This window comes from Octopus sinensis, linkage group LG15 (assembly GCF_006345805.1).
Source record: "Octopus sinensis linkage group LG15, ASM634580v1, whole genome shotgun sequence".
Taxonomy (NCBI): domain Eukaryota; kingdom Metazoa; phylum Mollusca; class Cephalopoda; order Octopoda; family Octopodidae; genus Octopus; species Octopus sinensis.
In genome coordinates this window covers 46145218-46163614 of record NC_043011.1, presented here as the reverse complement: position 1 = coordinate 46163614, position 18397 = coordinate 46145218, and the positions used below count along the sequence as shown (strand labels likewise).

General features: G+C 33.3%; 1 protein-coding gene across 6 annotated transcripts in view; it reads left to right on the top strand.

Annotated features, from left to right (window-relative positions):
- The window catches only part of LOC115219879 (Kv channel-interacting protein 4), a 448057-nt gene that overhangs the window by 154866 nt on the left and 274794 nt on the right, over nucleotides 1–18397 (top strand). Inside the window, exon 1 of one of the 6 annotated variants that reach the window (XM_036509689.1) lies at nucleotides 17701–18263. The exons of 2 other annotated variants lie outside the window; for them this stretch is intronic. In XM_036509689.1, coding sequence (XP_036365582.1) covers nucleotides 17912–18263 — 352 coding nt within the window. In that variant the 5' untranslated portion in view covers nucleotides 17701–17911. Of the gene's footprint in view, nucleotides 1–17700; nucleotides 18264–18397 lie in introns of those variants that run through there. 3 more of the 6 variants (XM_036509690.1, XM_036509688.1, XM_029790179.2) reach the window with 3 other exon arrangements.

The window sequence follows — 18397 nt, the reverse complement described above, 5'->3', positions numbered from 1 at the left end:
CCTTCCAATTTTATTGTTCTGCAGTTTGAGTTGTCTCCTTGAGATGCTGGCCCTACTTTGTAATCCCTGCTGGTGCTAACTTTTTATCAAATTAATAGAAACACTTTTAAGATTCCTTTTATACATTTTCTATAGCCCTGGTTTCTCTTTCTGATCTCTTCTTTTCTTGAAAGTGTTTGCTCTCTTTCAGTTGTCCATTTAAGCTATTTGAAACCATTGTTCTATGTCCTCAGGACTTCCCTTTCTATGGGACTGTTATATAAAGTACCATTGAAGACTCTGTGTGTGTGTGTATGTGTGTGTGTGTGTGTGTGTGTGCGTGCAAGTGTGTTTTATATTATATATCATTTGGTCACCAGCAACCATTAGAGAGTTAATCTATATTCTAGTCTTGATATTGAATACGTTTTCTCTTGTTTTCTTAACACTAACATGTGTGTGTATGTGTGTGTGTGTGTGTGTGTGTGTGTGCGTGCAAGTGTGTTTTATATTATATATCATTTGGTCACCAGCAACCATTAGAGAGTTAATCTATATTCTAGTCTTGATATTGAATACGTTTTCTCTTGTTTTCTTAACACTAACATGTGTGTGTATGTGTGTGTGTGTGTGTGTGTGTGTACATCAATTTACTAATCAATGTCGATTTGTCTCTGAAGTCAAATACTTATCCCTCCGTGTTTTGATATGAAAGATACCAGTGTGTTTGTGTAGAAACACACCGGTACACAATATTTTGTTTGTTAGGCTGCGTAGAAATTTGAACACATTCTTTCACAGATTATCATAAAGTCTATGAGACTGTGGGCACACACATGTGTACAGTAGTTCAAAATCCTTGTTAGCCTTTATATGTGTAATTCTGAAATGCAGTCTCAGGTCGCTGCAGCATTTCCGTGTACTCTTAAGTTTTCAAGTGTACTCTTAAAAAAGAAATACTTTGAAAGTGAATATTTATTTTAACATGTTCTATTTGACTTTTTTTGTTTTCCTGCTTAGTTTCTTAAAGCTGATTAGTTTAATCTGATCATCTTTCCTTACAATATCCACTATTAGAAGTTGCATATTTAGTATAATAACCAATGCAGTCAGAAAATTGATTTTTTTTTTTTTTTGTTAGATATGAAGTCTTTCATTTTTCTTATACAAGGCACAGGAGTGGCTGTGTGGTAAGTAGCTTGCTAACCAACCACATGGTTCTGGGTTCAGTCCCACTGCGTGGCATCTTGGGCAAGTGTCTTCTACTATAGCCCCAGGCCGACCAATGCCTTGTGAGTGGATTTGGTAGACGGAAACTGAAAGAAGCCCGTCGTATATATGTATATATATATATCACGTATGTGTGTGTGTTTGTGTGTCTGTGTTTGTCCCCCTAGCATTGCTTGACAACCGATGCTGGTGTGTTTACGTCCCCGTCACTTAGCGGTTTGGCAAAAGAGACTGGGCTTACAAAGAATAAGTCCTGGGGTCGATTTGCTCGACTAAAGGTGGTGCTCCAGCATGGCCGCAGTCAAATGACTGAAACAAGTAAAAGAGTAAACTACAATTTCTGTTTTTAATGACACAAAAGATTGAAACTTAAGGGAATCACAATTCTACGATTCTACTTCATGGAACATCTGATTGGTAACTTTGTAGAAATATTTTCCTTTCATTAATAATTACCAGTAGGTAATTATTAATTATAGGCATAGGAGTGGCTGTGTGGTAAGTCGCTTGCTTACCAACCACATGGTTCCGGGTTCAGTCCCACTGCATGACAACTTGGGCAAGTGTCTTCTACTATAGCCTTGGGCCGACCAAAACCTTGTGAGTGGATTTGGTAGACAGAAACTGAAAGAAGCCTGTCATATATATATATATATGTATGTGTGTGTGTGTATATGTTTGTGTGTCTGTGTTTGTCTCCACAACATCGCTTGACAGTAATTGGATCTAGGTGATATTCATATCACATTTTTTCATGGGAACTTGCAGATATATTGGCCAACCCTTCTGGGCCGCTTATTCTATTCTGAAGAGGGCCAAATTTGTATAAGATTTGGTCTTCAAATGAATATTCCCTTTTCTGCTTCAAGATATAAAGAATGAAGCCATTGGTTGCGATATTTTCTTATTCATCATATTTATATTGGTTGCGATATTTTCTCATTCATATTTATGGACGGCATCAGAAATGCCATCCATAGAGAGGTTTGTGTCTTAGAAGGATTCCAGGTATACTACTTCTGTCCTTCTACAATGGCATACTTTCTGTAGTTACTTTCAGCAGTGTGGTGATAGTATTTATTTGAGGTAAAAAGTCCTCCATACTGAACTCTTTGAATTTTCTTCTTTCCTTTGTCAGAGACTTCTTTTCTATTCTCTACGAAATTTGGCCTTCTACCAATGTTAACAATGTTGTTATTGTTGCAAAATTATGATTTATAAATAGATTCATTATTGATATTGATGAATCTCTGTGCAGCAATCAATCAAATTAATCAGAAATGCTGTATTGATAAGGAAAAGCATTTCCTCCTGTATTTTCTGACACACTTAAGCCATTTTCTATACACATCATTTATCCCATTCATTAAAACTCTGAGCAGGTATTCGATATTTGTTGTTATTAAAACAGGGTCAAGATAAACCAGATATTAGAGTATCATACTCTATCAGATGGACTGCTTGGTTTTGTTCCTTTAGCTCCTTATTTAGCCAAATATGGCCAGTTTAAATGCTAAAGGACTATATTAAGATTTCCAGGCTCTCTTAGAACTAACTTTGCTTATCAGCATTCTTGAATTCAATGAAAGAAGCTCCCAATAATAATAATAGTAAGAAAGATACTTTCTTCTGACTGGAGGAATCATTCTCTTGGGAATTTATTAATATTTCATGTCTGCATCAAATTTTTCCATTACTTCTCAAATTATCCAAACAAAAAAGAATCTGAAACTCTGAAATTGTTTTTAGTGTGGGTAGAATACATATTTGAAAATAGTGTTGCTAGAATGCACAGGAAATTTCTAATAAGTATTATGAAAGAAATATGTCTGGTCTGATGCTTACCTCTCTTACTCAGGAATGAAAAATCATAATTTAATCCTGGTAATTCTTAAACTCAGAATATAAAGTTATTTAATTACATAATGTAACGCATTTAAATTTGCAGTCTTACCGTTTCCATGATTAGATGAATATGTAAATGATTCAGATTTGTTCTTCATAAAGCTTACCTTATTATTAATCCTCCCAACAGTCTTCTTAACAAATTAAGGAATTATCAAGATGCATTCAGATGTGAAAAATTTATTGATTTATGGATATATACATATATATATATATATATATATATACATATATATATATATAATATATATATACATATACATATATATATATATATATATATATATATATATATATATATATATATATATATATATATGCACACATAGACACACACACAAACACACACACACACATACATATATATATATATATATTATATATATATATATATATGATCCATGCCAGCATGGAAAATAGATTTTAAATAATGATTATGATGATATATAAATATATACATCATTGCTATTATGCAAAGGTGTCGTAAGTCCAAAATGGTTTTACAAAAAATTAAAAAAAGAATGCTTTCACCATTCCATAGCAAAACTGTTGTACTACACTTTGACAATTTTTGATATCTTGGCATATCTGAAACAGCTGGTGGTACGATAGTTTGACCAAAAGAACCAGCTATTGCATGCAAAAATAAATATTGAAAAAAAAAAAACATTTGGCAAAATTTGGACATACGACAGTTTAACATAATAGCAATGATATATATATACACACACACATACTGATGATTCTTTAAGAAAAACAGTTTGATGGCTTAGCTGGTCAAAACTTCAAAGTCACTGTCAATACTATTCTTGTTAAAGAATAATATGTATTGGGTTGCCCGGTAAGTTCGTGCCGATTTATAGTAGCTTATATTTCAACTTATTTTAGAACATGGTTGTGTCCATAAAATAGGATTTGACTACACCTCCATTTAGAGCACAGTTTAAGCTATCTTTTCCTATAACCTGTGTTAATTCTGTAACCCTTTAAAATGGAAGATAAGAAAGTTCATTTTCGGCACTTGATGCTTTGTGAACCAGATAAAAATTGCTGCAGCTCAGCTGGGATGTGTTACCTCACCCTCCATATTCCCCAGATATTGCTCCTTCGGATTTCCACTTATTTAGATCTCTGCAGAATAATCTTAATGGTAAAAAGTTCAATTCCTTGGATGACATAAAAAGATACCTTGATGAATTCTTTGCCATGAAACCACCACAATTCTGGGTATTTTTCAAGTTAAAGGAAAGATGGAGACGGATTGTGCAACTAAATGGTTCATATTTGGTTGATTAAAAATGTAATGGCAAGTATTTATTGACCTTTTTCTTTCCTTTAAAAATTGGCACAAACTTTCCAGACAACCTAATACTTCACAAAAAATATAGGCGCAGGAGTAGCTGTGTGGTAAGTAGCTTGCTTACCAACCACATGGTTCCGGGTTCAGTCCTACGGCGTGGCATCTTGGGCAAGTGTCTTCTGCTATAGCCCCGGGCTGACCAATGCCTTGTGAGTGGATTTCGTAGACGGAAACTGAAAGAACCCTGTCGTATATATGTATATATATGTGTGTGTTTGTGTGTCTGTGTTTGTCCCCCTAGCATTGCTTGACAACCGATGCTGGTGTGTTTACGTCCCCGTCACTTAGCGGTTCGGCAAAAGAGACCGATAGAATAAGTGCTCGGCTTACAAAGAATAAGTCCCGGGGTCGATTTGCTCGACTAAAGGCGGTGCTCCAGCATGGCCGCAGTCAAATGACTGAAACAAGTAAAAGAGTAAAAGAGTAGTCCTTCAGTTTAATGTACAATCGTTTTTATTACAATTTAACACACACACACGTGTGTGTGTGCAGTGCTTTGAGCTTTGCTTCATTACGTGAAACCAATTAGATTAGTGAGGTCAAACAGTGCACCTTTCCCTAATATTCCTGTTTCTTTTCTTGTTTACAACAACAGCAAGTTGTAAAATACTGTTGCTTAGTTTGCTTACAGTCGTGATGCTAGTAACACTAGTATGATTGATGTTTATTGTTGAAGATAATTTATGAGTTCATGGCATTATTAGGAATTTTTGGATCATTTCCAATAATCTGGGCAGTGAGTGAAGCCAATCTTGCTTACCATTTCTCTCGTATTCATTCATGAACAGGAATATTGTCAGACGTAAATAGGCCGGTATCTTTAATCTTTTACTTGTTCCATTCATTAGATTGTGGCCATACTGGGGCACTGCCTTGAACAATTTTAGTCGAATGAATTGACTCACCCCACCTCCACCCCCACCCAGTACTCTCTTTTTGTTTTAAAAGCATGGTACTTATTCCATCAGTATCTTTTGCCAAACTGCTAAGTTACAGGGACCTAAATGTACCAGTACCTATTTCTTTATTACCCACAAGGGGCTAAACACAGAGGGGACAAACAAGGACAGACATAGGTATTAAGTCGATTATATCGACCCCAGTGCGTAACTGGTACTTAATTTATCGACCCCGAAAGGATGAAAAATGTACCAGTACCTGTTGTCAAGCAGTAGTGGGGGACAAACATTGATGCAAACAGCTCCCTCCCCCCCACATATGACAGGCTTCTTTCAGTTTACATCTACCAAATCTACTCAAATGGCTTTGGTTTGCTTCAGGCTCTAGTAGCAGACACTTGTCCAAGGTGCCAACAGACTTCCTACCACATAGCTATGCTGGTGCTCAAAAAAAGAGACAGCATTATGTTTAACTCTCAGCATTAGAGATATAATCTTTTCATCCCTGCCTTTATATTTTCAAATTGTTTTATTTAATGCAAAAAGCTAAACAGAATTTCTTAGACTGAAGTTTCTACTTTTACCAAAAGTAATTGATTTTTGCTTTATCTTGTCTTCCCCACCCCTCCTTTCACTTTTCGTTACACAGAGAGTCTCAGAGTATTCTAGGACACATTTTACTCATAACAGCGATTTCTGATATACAGTATTTAATGGACAAGTTGACTAATAGAGAAAATATAATAACTCAAAGTATCTTCTTCCTGAAGAGAAGGGCCAGTTATTGGTACATGGTCCTAGTTATGTTAAGGATGTTGTTTCATCTGGAGAGATCCACAATGATTTTGAGACCCAACATTTGTAGCACATAAGAATGCTGTGCTTAAGTACTGTTTATGGTTAAGGGGCGGGGTGTTGTGCGATAATGTTTTCTTGATATGAGTAGCACTGGTGTTTTGTTGCTGCTGAAAGAAACAAGTTTTGCATATGATGTCCAGATTGGGAGTGGATGATGTATGATAGAAGCATATTAGGGAGGAACGATGGTAAGAGCCATGTGTAAGAGTGGGTATTGGTGGATGTGGCAGAAAATATAGTAGTGAATAGATGGACGAAAGGAAGGACAAAATTGTACTCTGGTTCACACTGGAATTGATAAAATGATGACCGGGAAGAGACCAATCAACACTTGTAGTAATACTGCAATCTGATGGGAAGTTACTGATCAAAGGAAATGAAAGATAACGGATCCAATGAACTGGAAGTCTCAAAGATTGGTCAAGAGTGAAGCACACATGTTGTCAGAGGGAGTTTTCATAAAATTAATGGAGGTTTGACTTGTATACTATTGGATGCATAAGTATATGCATACATAGTATAAGGATACATAGTACATTGATACATGGATGCATAGTACATGGTATATGGCTGTGTATAGTGCAATTATAATACATGATAAAATAGCCTGAGATATTAAGTTATGACCTTTTACATTATGAGTTCAAATCCCACCAAAGTTGATTTACCTTTCCAGAGTTAATAAAATCAGTACCAAGACGTTTTTGATTTTTTCCCCCTTGTTTCTGTATTTGGTGAGTCTGTAAGGAAAAGCATTGCCCCATGGAGTTGGTACAACTGACTGTTTTTCACCCACAAAAATATGCTTGTGTGTTGGATTAAACAAAAAAAAAAAAACTTACAGTATTTAGTTATGTCCCTTTATTCTGAGTTAAATACTGCTGAGGTCGACTTTGTCTTTCATCCTTACTTATTGATAAAATAACCACCAGTCTGGTGTGCCCCATGGTATACATACTTGACTGTTCACTTACCAAAGTTTCTGACCTTGTTCCTAAACAAGAAACTACATTATTGGAGCGGTGGATTAGGAGGGTTGATCAAGTGCTGGGAAAATACCTTAAGTTAAGTTCAAATGTAACCAGGATTAAGTTTATCAACCATCCTTCTGGCATCGATTTGATAGATACCTCTCAAGTACTAAGGTCATCATTGACACCATCATCTTCTTGATCATTACTATCATTATCATTATCATCATCATCATCATCATCGTAATCAACATTATTGTTATTAATGAGGAAAATGTCAATAAAAGCTGTTGTATTGTAGACACATACACAAACAGATCATACATACATACACACACTCACAAATATGCATACATATAAACACACACAAACATACACCCGCCAATCCACAAACATACACACACTCACAGACACGTGCACATAGATATCACAGTTAATGTGGATCAATATTCTTAAAACAGAAGGCAACTTTAATCTAGGGTGAGAAAATGAAAGCAAGAAAGAGAGAGAGAAAGAGAGAGAGAGAAATGGGAAACGACAGAGAGAGAGGGAGAAAGAGTAACTGAGTGGGAGAGTGTGTGAATGAGTGCATGAAAAGGAGGAGGAGAGAGAAAGAGAGAGAGCAAGAAGAGAGAGGGATTTCCTTTTTAAATTAATAAGCTATATAATGCTATATAATTCCATAACTGATGAAGGAAAAACAAGATAAAAAAGAACTTTCTTTAAAATCACTGATAAAATTCATTCACTCATATCAATGATGTCTTTCTATAATTTTCTCTGTTTTTTGTTTTCCATATTCGCATCATCTCAATTTTTTTTTTGTTCTTTACATTTTATCATCATAACCATTATCATTTTACTTCTTTTTATCATTATCATCATCATCATTATTATCATTATTATTATTATTATTATTATTATTATTTTTTTTTTTATATATTTTTTTTTTTTAGATTTTATTCTTTGCTTTATATTTTTTATTGCTACAATGGATTCATTGAAAGATTGCTGAATATCATATCTTGGTATTTTGTTTTCTAAGTGTGAGTTAACTAAAAACAATAGCTCACAGTTCTGTTATTTTACTTTTTTGTTGTTAGGTTATTGTTATTATTTTTTTTTTTTTACTAATATGTATGCCTCTGTAGAAATGTTATTTTATGCTGGTTGTTTTTTTTTAATTCCAAAGTGGGGGTTTTTTTGTTATATTTATTTAGTTTATTTTGTTTCTTCTTTAATTCCTCTTCCGTTTACTTTCTATGTTTTGTTCTTTTTTGTTTTTTTTTCATTAGTTTTAAAACTACTGGAAAAGAAAAAAAAATATAGATAGGTAGGCAGATTAAGCAAATATAAAAAATAACAGACAATGAGAACTAGTAAAAGATAGAGAGATAGATGTTAATCTTACTCAATATGTATTTACTGATCAAGTTTAATCTAAGGTAACTAGAGAGAGAGAGAGAGAGATTGTGTGTAAGAGAGAGAGAGAGGGTATAATAGGGAGATAGAGAATATATAAAAGAGAGAGAGACTGTGTGTAAGAGAGAGAGAGAGAGAGAGAGAGAGAGAGAGCAAGAATATATAAGAGAGAGAGAAATTGTGTGTAAGTGAGAGAGAGAGCAAGAGAGTGTGTATAAGTGAGAGAGGGAGCATATAAGAGAGAGAGATACTGTAATAGAGAGAGAGAGAGAGAGAGAGACAGTAATAAGGACTTATGAGAGAGAGATATATATATACTGTAAGAGAGAGAGAGAGAAACAGTAAGAAAGAGAGAATGTATGTGTGAGAGAGAGAGAGAGAAAGAAAGTGATACACACTCACACACATGTAGAGAGCAAGACACACACACACACAAATAGAAATAAAATTAGCATAACTACAAAATAAGAGGATGATCAATCTATAAAAAAAACACAAACTTCAATACAATAAAAATAAAAAACATCAAGCTGCAGTTGTCTTTTTATCTTAGTTTTTGAGACTATTTCAATACGAAAGTTGAAATATAAGAGGATACTTATAAATAAAGGAGCTAAAATATCCAAGACTCATTTATGTTCACATATCCAACTGGACAAATCTACAATTCGGACTCACTTATAAAACTCATAATTAGGTCTAAATTTCTTCTGACCTGATCTTATAATCTGCAATTCTTGACATTCACAGTTCTCTGGTCTGAAACTAAAATCTGAAATCCAGACTCGCTAATCTCTTAATCTCTTCAAGTCAAACTTCAGAATCAGACTGGCTTACTTTTTCGTTTCTTCCGGCCACCAGAGTAAGGACAGTATGCACACAAATGTGCAAGCTCACGTTGCAGTTGAATCCGCTCATAAAAAATACGGTATTTTCATTTCAAATTTGACTCATTTTAACAATTTTTATGTTATAAAGTTTGTTCCTGTGTTTCTTAATGAATCGTTCATTGACAGACTTTCTTTTTTTTTTTTTTCTTTTTGCCCGTCTTGCTTCATATATTTCATATGTGTATAGACAAAGAGATGTGCTTTTCTTATTTTCATATTTATAACAGATGTGTAGAAATAGGTCCATGAGGAGGTGTTGATTCTTATATATATATATATATATATATACATATATATATAATATAGTTCAATTAAAGGTTAAAAACCTCCTTAAGGGATAATAATATCTGATGAATTTACAAGTTTATTACCTATTATTTATTTTGAATATTTGATTTAATATTCAAAAATAAGGTAATAATTAGAGATTATGTCTAGTTTTGTAATTAATAAATATAATTATTAATTGATTTATCACTGTTTTCTTATTTTTCTTATATATATGTATACATGTATATACATAAATGTGTATATATATATATATATATATATATATATATATATATATATATATATATACACACACACCACACACACATTAATTAATGCTTGTCTTTATGTAAGTTATATGTAATATAAAAATCAACTTAATCACACACATATATACACATGCACACATGCACACACCTCACACACACATATATAAATATACTGAAATACCGCATAGGAGTACAAACCATCAATCAACAGGTAATATTAATTTTTATAACCAGCATTATTTTGTGTTTAAAAAATTAGTAAAACATAACATATACATCAGACAATGTTTCATGCAAACTATACCACCCTATGTCACCTTATATATATATATATATATATTCATATATATGCTTATATATATTCATATATATATGGGTATGTTTATGAGAGATTGTATGTGCATTTGTGTGGTGCACATGATGTATAAAGTTCGTATAACATTGTTATTTTATTTCAGTCCATATATATTTGATTTGCATTTCGTATATACAAAAAAAAAAAAATAAATAAAACTGAATTTGTACCTAATTTGGCATATAAGCAGAGGAGTAAACATTTATAAGAAATGAGAAATAGGAGTGCATGATCTTAAGTGATTTTCATAAAGCCAACAGCAAAATAAATGAAGTGAAATTACTCTAACTAGGAATCATACTAATTCAACATAAAAGAAGTTTCAGAAACTTTCTCTACACTTTTACTTTTGTTTTATGTTTGTTTTTTTGTTATTTTCTACTTAATTTGTTTTAGGCATTTAAATAATATTGAGTAAAATCACATTTATTTTCTTCATTGAGTATTCACAATCCATACAACTTTCTCAACCTTGTTACTAGGTTTATAACTACAGCAGCATTATATAGAACTATTGAACTCTTCTCTCCCAGATATGAAGTTATTAACTGAGATTGTTTCAAATGATGCGTGTTTAAGTATATGTATGAATGGATGCGTGTACGTGAGTCCCTATTTATCCCTTCCCCTTTCCCTCCTGAATGCACATTCACATTCCCACACACATACACACACCATCTGTGTGTGTGTGTGTCTGTATACGATAATATATCAATATATATCTAAATGTTTAAATATATAGGTGTAGGCATGGTTGTGTGGTAAGAAGCTTGCTTCCCAACCACATGGTTTTGAGTTCAGTCCCACTGCATAGCACCTTGGGCAAGTGTCTTCTATTAGCCTTCAGCTGATCAAAGCCTTGTAAGTGGATTTGGTAAATGGAAAATTAAAGAAGTCCATCGTATATATATATAGTGTGTGTGTGTCTTTGTGTTGATGTTTGTTCCCCCACCATCACTTGACAATTGATGTTGGTATGTTTACATCGCCGTAACTTAGCAATTTGGCAAAAGAGTCTGATAGCGTAAGTACTAGGGCTACAATTTCTTCAACTAAAAACCCTTTAAGACCGTGCTCCAGCATGGCCATAGTCAAATAACTGAAACAAAAGTAAAAGAATATACACAAAAAAAAAGATAAAAAAATTTTATAAGACTGAATTATCACAGCTGTCTAATGAATTTCGGTGGCATGAAACTTTGAGTAATAGTTTATGAAGTTTGTTTTGGCTTCTATAAAACAAAGCGTACTTGTGTGTGTATGTGTTTGTGTGTGTGTTTGTGTGTGTGTGTGTGTGCGTGTGTACATGCATGCATGCATTAATATAAAAGTTGTAAAGTATATAAAAATATTTATGTACTGCAGACATTATGGTATAAATCTCAAAATGTTGAGAAGAATGTTTATATATTTGTATAAATACATGTGTATACACATGTTAGTGTTTGAGTCTTTCTCTCTCTCTCTCTCCATATATATATATATATATATATATATATATATATACATACGAGCAAAACGCCCCCCCCCCGTCCAATGGACGGTGCTGAGTTGTCAAACATTTAAACCAAATTTTCTCAAAACAACTTGTCCGACTGTCCCATTGGCCTCCCCTTTGAGAAACACTGGTTTAACCTATAATTGAGACGCCAACAAAAGACGGATTTCGACTGATGTACTTGCGCATACAAATGCACGTTCCCACGGCTTTATCGATCGCATTCTCACCTGGAATCAATTTTTGTAATTTTTTCAAGATTTATACACGCCCTGATACTGTCGGTATCTACATAACAAATTTGATTACAATCGGATGGAGGATGCCTGAGATCCCAGAAGACACATACACATATATTTGATTATATAAATGTGTGTGTATATATAATTATATATACATAAACATATACACACAATTATATGTATATATATATCTAAATATCTATATATTTTTTGTTTTGGGAGCTGGTGCTGCATAAAAAGCATGTGTACCTGTTCCACAAAGACACATCTGTGCCAGTGCTGTGTAAAAGTACCAAGTACACTCTGTAAAGTTGTTGGTACTAGGAAGGGCATCCAGCTGTAGAAAGAAACCATGCCAAAAGAGACTTTGAGCCTGGGCAGCTAATCTGTTGGCCAGCTTCTGTCAAAACCGTCCAACACATGCCAGCATGGAAAATGGGCATTATATTATGTTGATGATACATGTATGAGTATATATATGTGTGTTAATAATATTTATTTTTATTTTTGGTCAATATATACATGTGTGTGTGTGTGTGTGTGTGTGTGTGTGTATACACATGCTGACATAGCACCAACGTTGAACCCTTTATTCGCAATATTACCAAATCTGGAACTTAACTATGGTCTGTCTATAGCACTTATTCAGCATTACCTGACACCTTTGGGTCTCAATGACACCATTATCTCTTATAACCTATATATATATATATATATATATATATATAAATCGAAAAAATGGAATAAGAATGTAACAGATGACAACAAAAGCATACAGACAGATAGACGATACAAAGACAGACAGGACAGGTCATTCGTGACCCCTCTATTCATCAGTCAAGCTTACAATTATCATTACAGTTTCCGTCTATTACACTTGAGACTGTTAGAAATTGGTAGGCCCCAAAAATCTAAGCTAAGAGCCTTAAATTTTTGGAAGAAAGCACGCGAATGTGTACAACAACACAGACAAAAAAAATGAGAAAACGAAGAAAATGTTACATGAATACAAATAGATTCCACATCTACCATCTCCACACTCTTTTACAAAGAATTCGGTTTTAGTTTCTGATGAGAATTTCGCTCTAGTTAGTTGTTTCTTCAGGTTTTTGTCTTGTCATTTACTGTTTTTTATGCAGTATTTGTTTAATATGTTTCCCATTTTGGGGCTTTGTAGGACTATTGGTAGGTTTGAATTTATGTTTCAAATCATATTGAATCACTAATGGACACACTCCAGTCTCTGGCCCACATGCATGCTGTTTCTTCTCTGTGTCACTTCTCCCTGTCTTTTCTATCACTACCAAAATAACATCTGCTCCTCAGCATTGGCTGGTGGAGGCACAGGGCTTAGTGGTTAGGGTGTTGGACTTATGATCGTAAGATTGGGATTTCATTTCATGGACCAGGTGACACATGGTTTTTGAGCAAAACACATCATTTCACATTGCTCCAATCCACTCAGCTGGCAAAAATGAGTAATTCTGTGATGGACCAGCGTCCCATCCAGGTGATGAATATATATGCCACAGAAACCAGGAAATAGGCCCTTGTGAGTCAGCACGACTTGAAAGGTAACTTTGCCCTCACTTATTGGCTGGTTTTGTACCTCCACTATTTACACAACCTTCACTCACTTGTTTGTCCATCACTTGTCATTCTTGTTGCATCATAGCTCCTGGGCCCTATTCTATCCATTATGACCAGTCCTTTCTCCCAAGAACTTTGGCCCTCTTGAACCTTCTCCTTTTTCATGTCTTTTTATTCAGATGTTGATCTACAACAGTTTAGATGGTACATTAATGGCATCAAACCCATGAGTCTTGAAGGGCCTGCAAAGACCATAATCACCGACTCTTCCATCAGACTAAACAAAAGGACAAAAAAAAAATGATAAAATGGAAGGCAAAGTTGACCTTGGCAAGATTTCAACTGAGAATGAGAATGTAATAATAATTTAAATAATTTCTAATTTAGGCACAAACCCAGAAGTAACACCTGTTTCTGATTTAAATACAAGAACAACAATTTTGATGTAAGAAAATTAGTCTATACCATAACTAAGTACCACAAGGCATTTGTCTGATGTTCCAATAATTCCGCCAGTTTCTCACAAAACCAGAAATTTGGTGGTGTTGGAGGAACAGTCAACTATTGTATTACACTGGTACTTTATTTCATCATCTAAGAAGATAGCTAAGCTGACCCTGGCAAAATTTGAACTTGTGATATAAAAGTATATGACTAAATACTCCACAGCATTTTGTCTGAAACTCCACCCACCTTCGCATCCACCACCCACTTTTAATAGCAATAATAACATCAATAACAATCCTTTCTTCATTTGCCACAGTAGCCCATTACAAAAAGGATTACAAAACATGTTAGATGTATCTGTAAATGTGTTAGGTGGGAGTAGGACATAAATTTAATTGAAATGGGTCAATTAAATTTTTAAAAAAACAATGTCAAGCTACTCACTGACATGGATGAGAAACGATCACCAAGATAAGATCAAAAAACCACACCAACTCTGACCACCTTTCACTGTGATCACTATAATCTCTGAAATTGCCCATGAATGTTCTGGCTTTAACTGAGCTGTGAAAAGTCCCAAACTTCATGGACAGAGATGCCATAGCTGTCAAGAGACTGCCTTTTACCCTGTAGGGTATTGACCCTCTAGCTTCTCAATCTGGACAGTACTTGTTTTGTCCTCTTTTAGATTCAGTATAAAATCAAATTGGCTGCAGTTTATGTTTAAATTACCATCAAGTTCAAGTATTCCAGGAGAGCAGGGTACCATTCTTTTTTTTTTGTGTGTGTGTGTGTGTGAAAACATTCCAGCCTTTACTTTCAGTTCATTCAATTTTTTTCCCTCTTTCCTAACTTTCTTGCTTTCCCCTATGGTTTTCCAACCTTTTCCCTCTTTTTTCCTAGTAAACCCAGGAAGTCACTATGGCGTGATTTCCAAAATCTGATGTATATACTTTATATGGCTTTTCCTTTGTGAAAGGCACAATAGGAGATTGAATATCTCTGTGAAAAATTTGTCATATTTTTTTTGTAATTTTTTAATTTGTCCTCTCTAGTAATACAGTGGCTCAACTAACTTTTTATAGTCTGTTAGTAGTGATTTTTCAGAACAAACTAAAGCTATTAACCTAAAACATAATACATTTTTATATTTTACGGGTTTTTTTTTAATATTTTAGTGTTTCACATTATTAGCAATAAAAGCCATATCTTGATCATCATCAAATTCTTTTTTATTCATGTTGCTATTGCTTGGTGGCACAGACCAACAGTTTTTTTGGTTTTTTTAAGACAGCAAAATGTAATTTCACTTACATTGTTTTCTAGAAGTATTTTATATATTTCTTTTCATACCTAACCCATTGACTGCAGTGTTGGAGCACCATTAAATACCTCACCATATTTAGTGACAATAAGGTTCAAGAGACAATATTTGGAAACAATTTCCCATTGCCCTTTTTTAATAGCTTCGCAAACAATTTTAAGTTCTCAAGGGGATAATCTTGATGGGGCTGATTTAGGTGATGATGAGCAAACCCAGCAGATTGGAGAGAAAATTTTTAATTAATGTTGACAGAGAGTTTTTGAAAGGTACGGTCTGAATGGAAAGACAGAAACAAGATGCTTTGTATAATGGAAAGAGACAGGGGTATCAAATGGGTGTGGGTGGTTGCACAATTCAAATGAGCTGTGACTGTGGTATCTGCATGATAGGAGAAACAAAAGAATGACAGTGTCTGTGTTGGTTCACTGGTTGTAAAATAAATGTGGATGAGTAAAGTCTTGCCTATTAGTACCAGCACTTGTAAACAAGTTATTCTAAAGTACAGACTCAATAAATGCAAGCAAAAGACTACACTGCTATAACAAAAAAAAACCCCCCGAAAAACAAAACAAAACAAGTGTTTTCTGACCTGCTTTTGTTGCCAAGATGTGGATAAATATAGTCAGTGGTGTATTTAAGAAGCCTTTCTTTGGGTTAATAAAATTTTCTTATAAATATAGCTAAACTGACAGACCTTTTCACCAGGCATAATTTACTGGCTTGATTGTTATTCGTGATGTGATTGTAGACTGAATGTATTAGTTGCTGCAGCAAAGGAGGCAATCTTAGGAATTCACATGAATTGGCTCACCTATCAAGTAAGACAGAGGGTATGGGAGTAGCAAGAGTTTTCTTTATTTTGTGTGAAATAATTAAAATAATTGCTTTATCTTACTGTAAAGTACAAAACTATACAAGTCTGTTGAAATCAAAAGATCGATTTATTATTCAACCTAATTTCTGCAGGTTTCCTTCCCTTTTTTTATTCACTTTCATTGTTCCTTTTCTTTCTTAATATTTATTATTATTATTATTATTATTATTATTATTATTATTATTATTATTATTATTATTATTATTATTATTATTATTATTATTATTATTATTATTATTATTATTATTATTATTATTCACTCCTATATCTAAGATTTGATTTTATATTTATTTTCAATTTTTTATATATATATATGTATTTTTTTTTTATTTTATTTATTTTTTTCTAGACAGTCTGCCAAATATTTTACCTGAAAGGAAATTGATTTATTCCCTTTGGATGGATATGCATGGCAAGATTGAGGAGATGTGAAAATGTTTGTGTATATGTGCATATCAGAGTATATATATATATATATATATGTATGATGTAGCCATGTGTAAGACTGCTTACATAATTAACTACATATATATATACACATAGACATATTAGTAATAAATATTAGTTATAGATGTTTGACCACATGTTCACTTACACACATACACACACACTTTTTCTCTCAAGGAGAAATGGGTTGGTGAAATTGTGCATGCACACACGCACACACACACACACACACACATATATATATATATATATATATATATATACACAACTATATGTATATATATATATATATATATATATACATCTTTATGTGTCTGAATGTAATTTATATGTGCTTATGTATGTGTGTGTGTATTTGTGCCCATATATATATACATATATATATAGATGAGTGTATGTGTATGCATGTATTATCATGTAAGTATATATACATACACAAACATATTTTGTGCATGTATGTATAGACATATATACAAATATATGTGCATGCACACACACACACTTACACATGTCAACAATTACTTTGCTACAAAAATCATTATCGATCCTATTGATTTAATCTATTTTGAAAATTTTTCTCTTTTTACTTTCGGACAACTAAGACTCAAATGAACTTTAGTCAAACATCAGTAGAAATGAAGGGGGAAACCTATTCTTTTATTATTTTCTAACAGGAATTCAGTTATCACTCTCCCCAACTGAGGAATAGTCTGAAATTATAGTTTTTACTCTCATTTCATGTTTTACTGTTTCATATATATACACATATATATATATACAAGCATATTTATTATATTTATATACATATATACACTTTCTGTCTCTCACTTTCTCTTTCGCACACACATACCCGTCTCTGTTATATAGCCTATGTAACTATGTCTGCTTAAGTTATTCTCTGAACTTTCTACATTGGGATTTCATTCACACACTGATGGCAGTGGAAGCAATCTGCTCACTATGAATAGATACATATCATCATGTCAGATTGACAGACGAAGCTGAACCAATAAGCTTTGGGATGCCAATTCGCTAATTGGCTTGGCAATAGCAAATAATAGCCATCAAAGGAAAATTATAGATGTATATAGACAGGAGGAAAGAAGGAAAAATACTACAAAGCAAATTAAAAACAAAAAAAAATACAAAAGATAGCCAACCAACTGGACAGATAGACATAATTATCGAAAAACTTTTCAAGAAAAAAAAACAGAAAAAAACAACATCAAAAGTAGATATAAGTCAGAATGAAAAGTTTAGTGAGAGCAAAAAAGTGAAAACACTGATTAAGATGGAGGTGCTTGGTGTGAAAGACCTTTTAAATCCTAAATTGAGGAAAGATATTAAAAGAAAAATTAGTCATTGGATACAATCTTTATGCTTTCGAAAGTTCCAAGATCCATGCCGTGATTCTAATTCTGCAATATCCAGCCGTAAGTTTTCACACAAGATGCATATATCTCAGTTCTGTCTTGTTTTTAATATGTTCGTTTGTTTGTTTTGATTTTTAGAAACCAAATGTGATATCGTATTGCTCGTTAACATCCATTTCAAATATGTCATAATT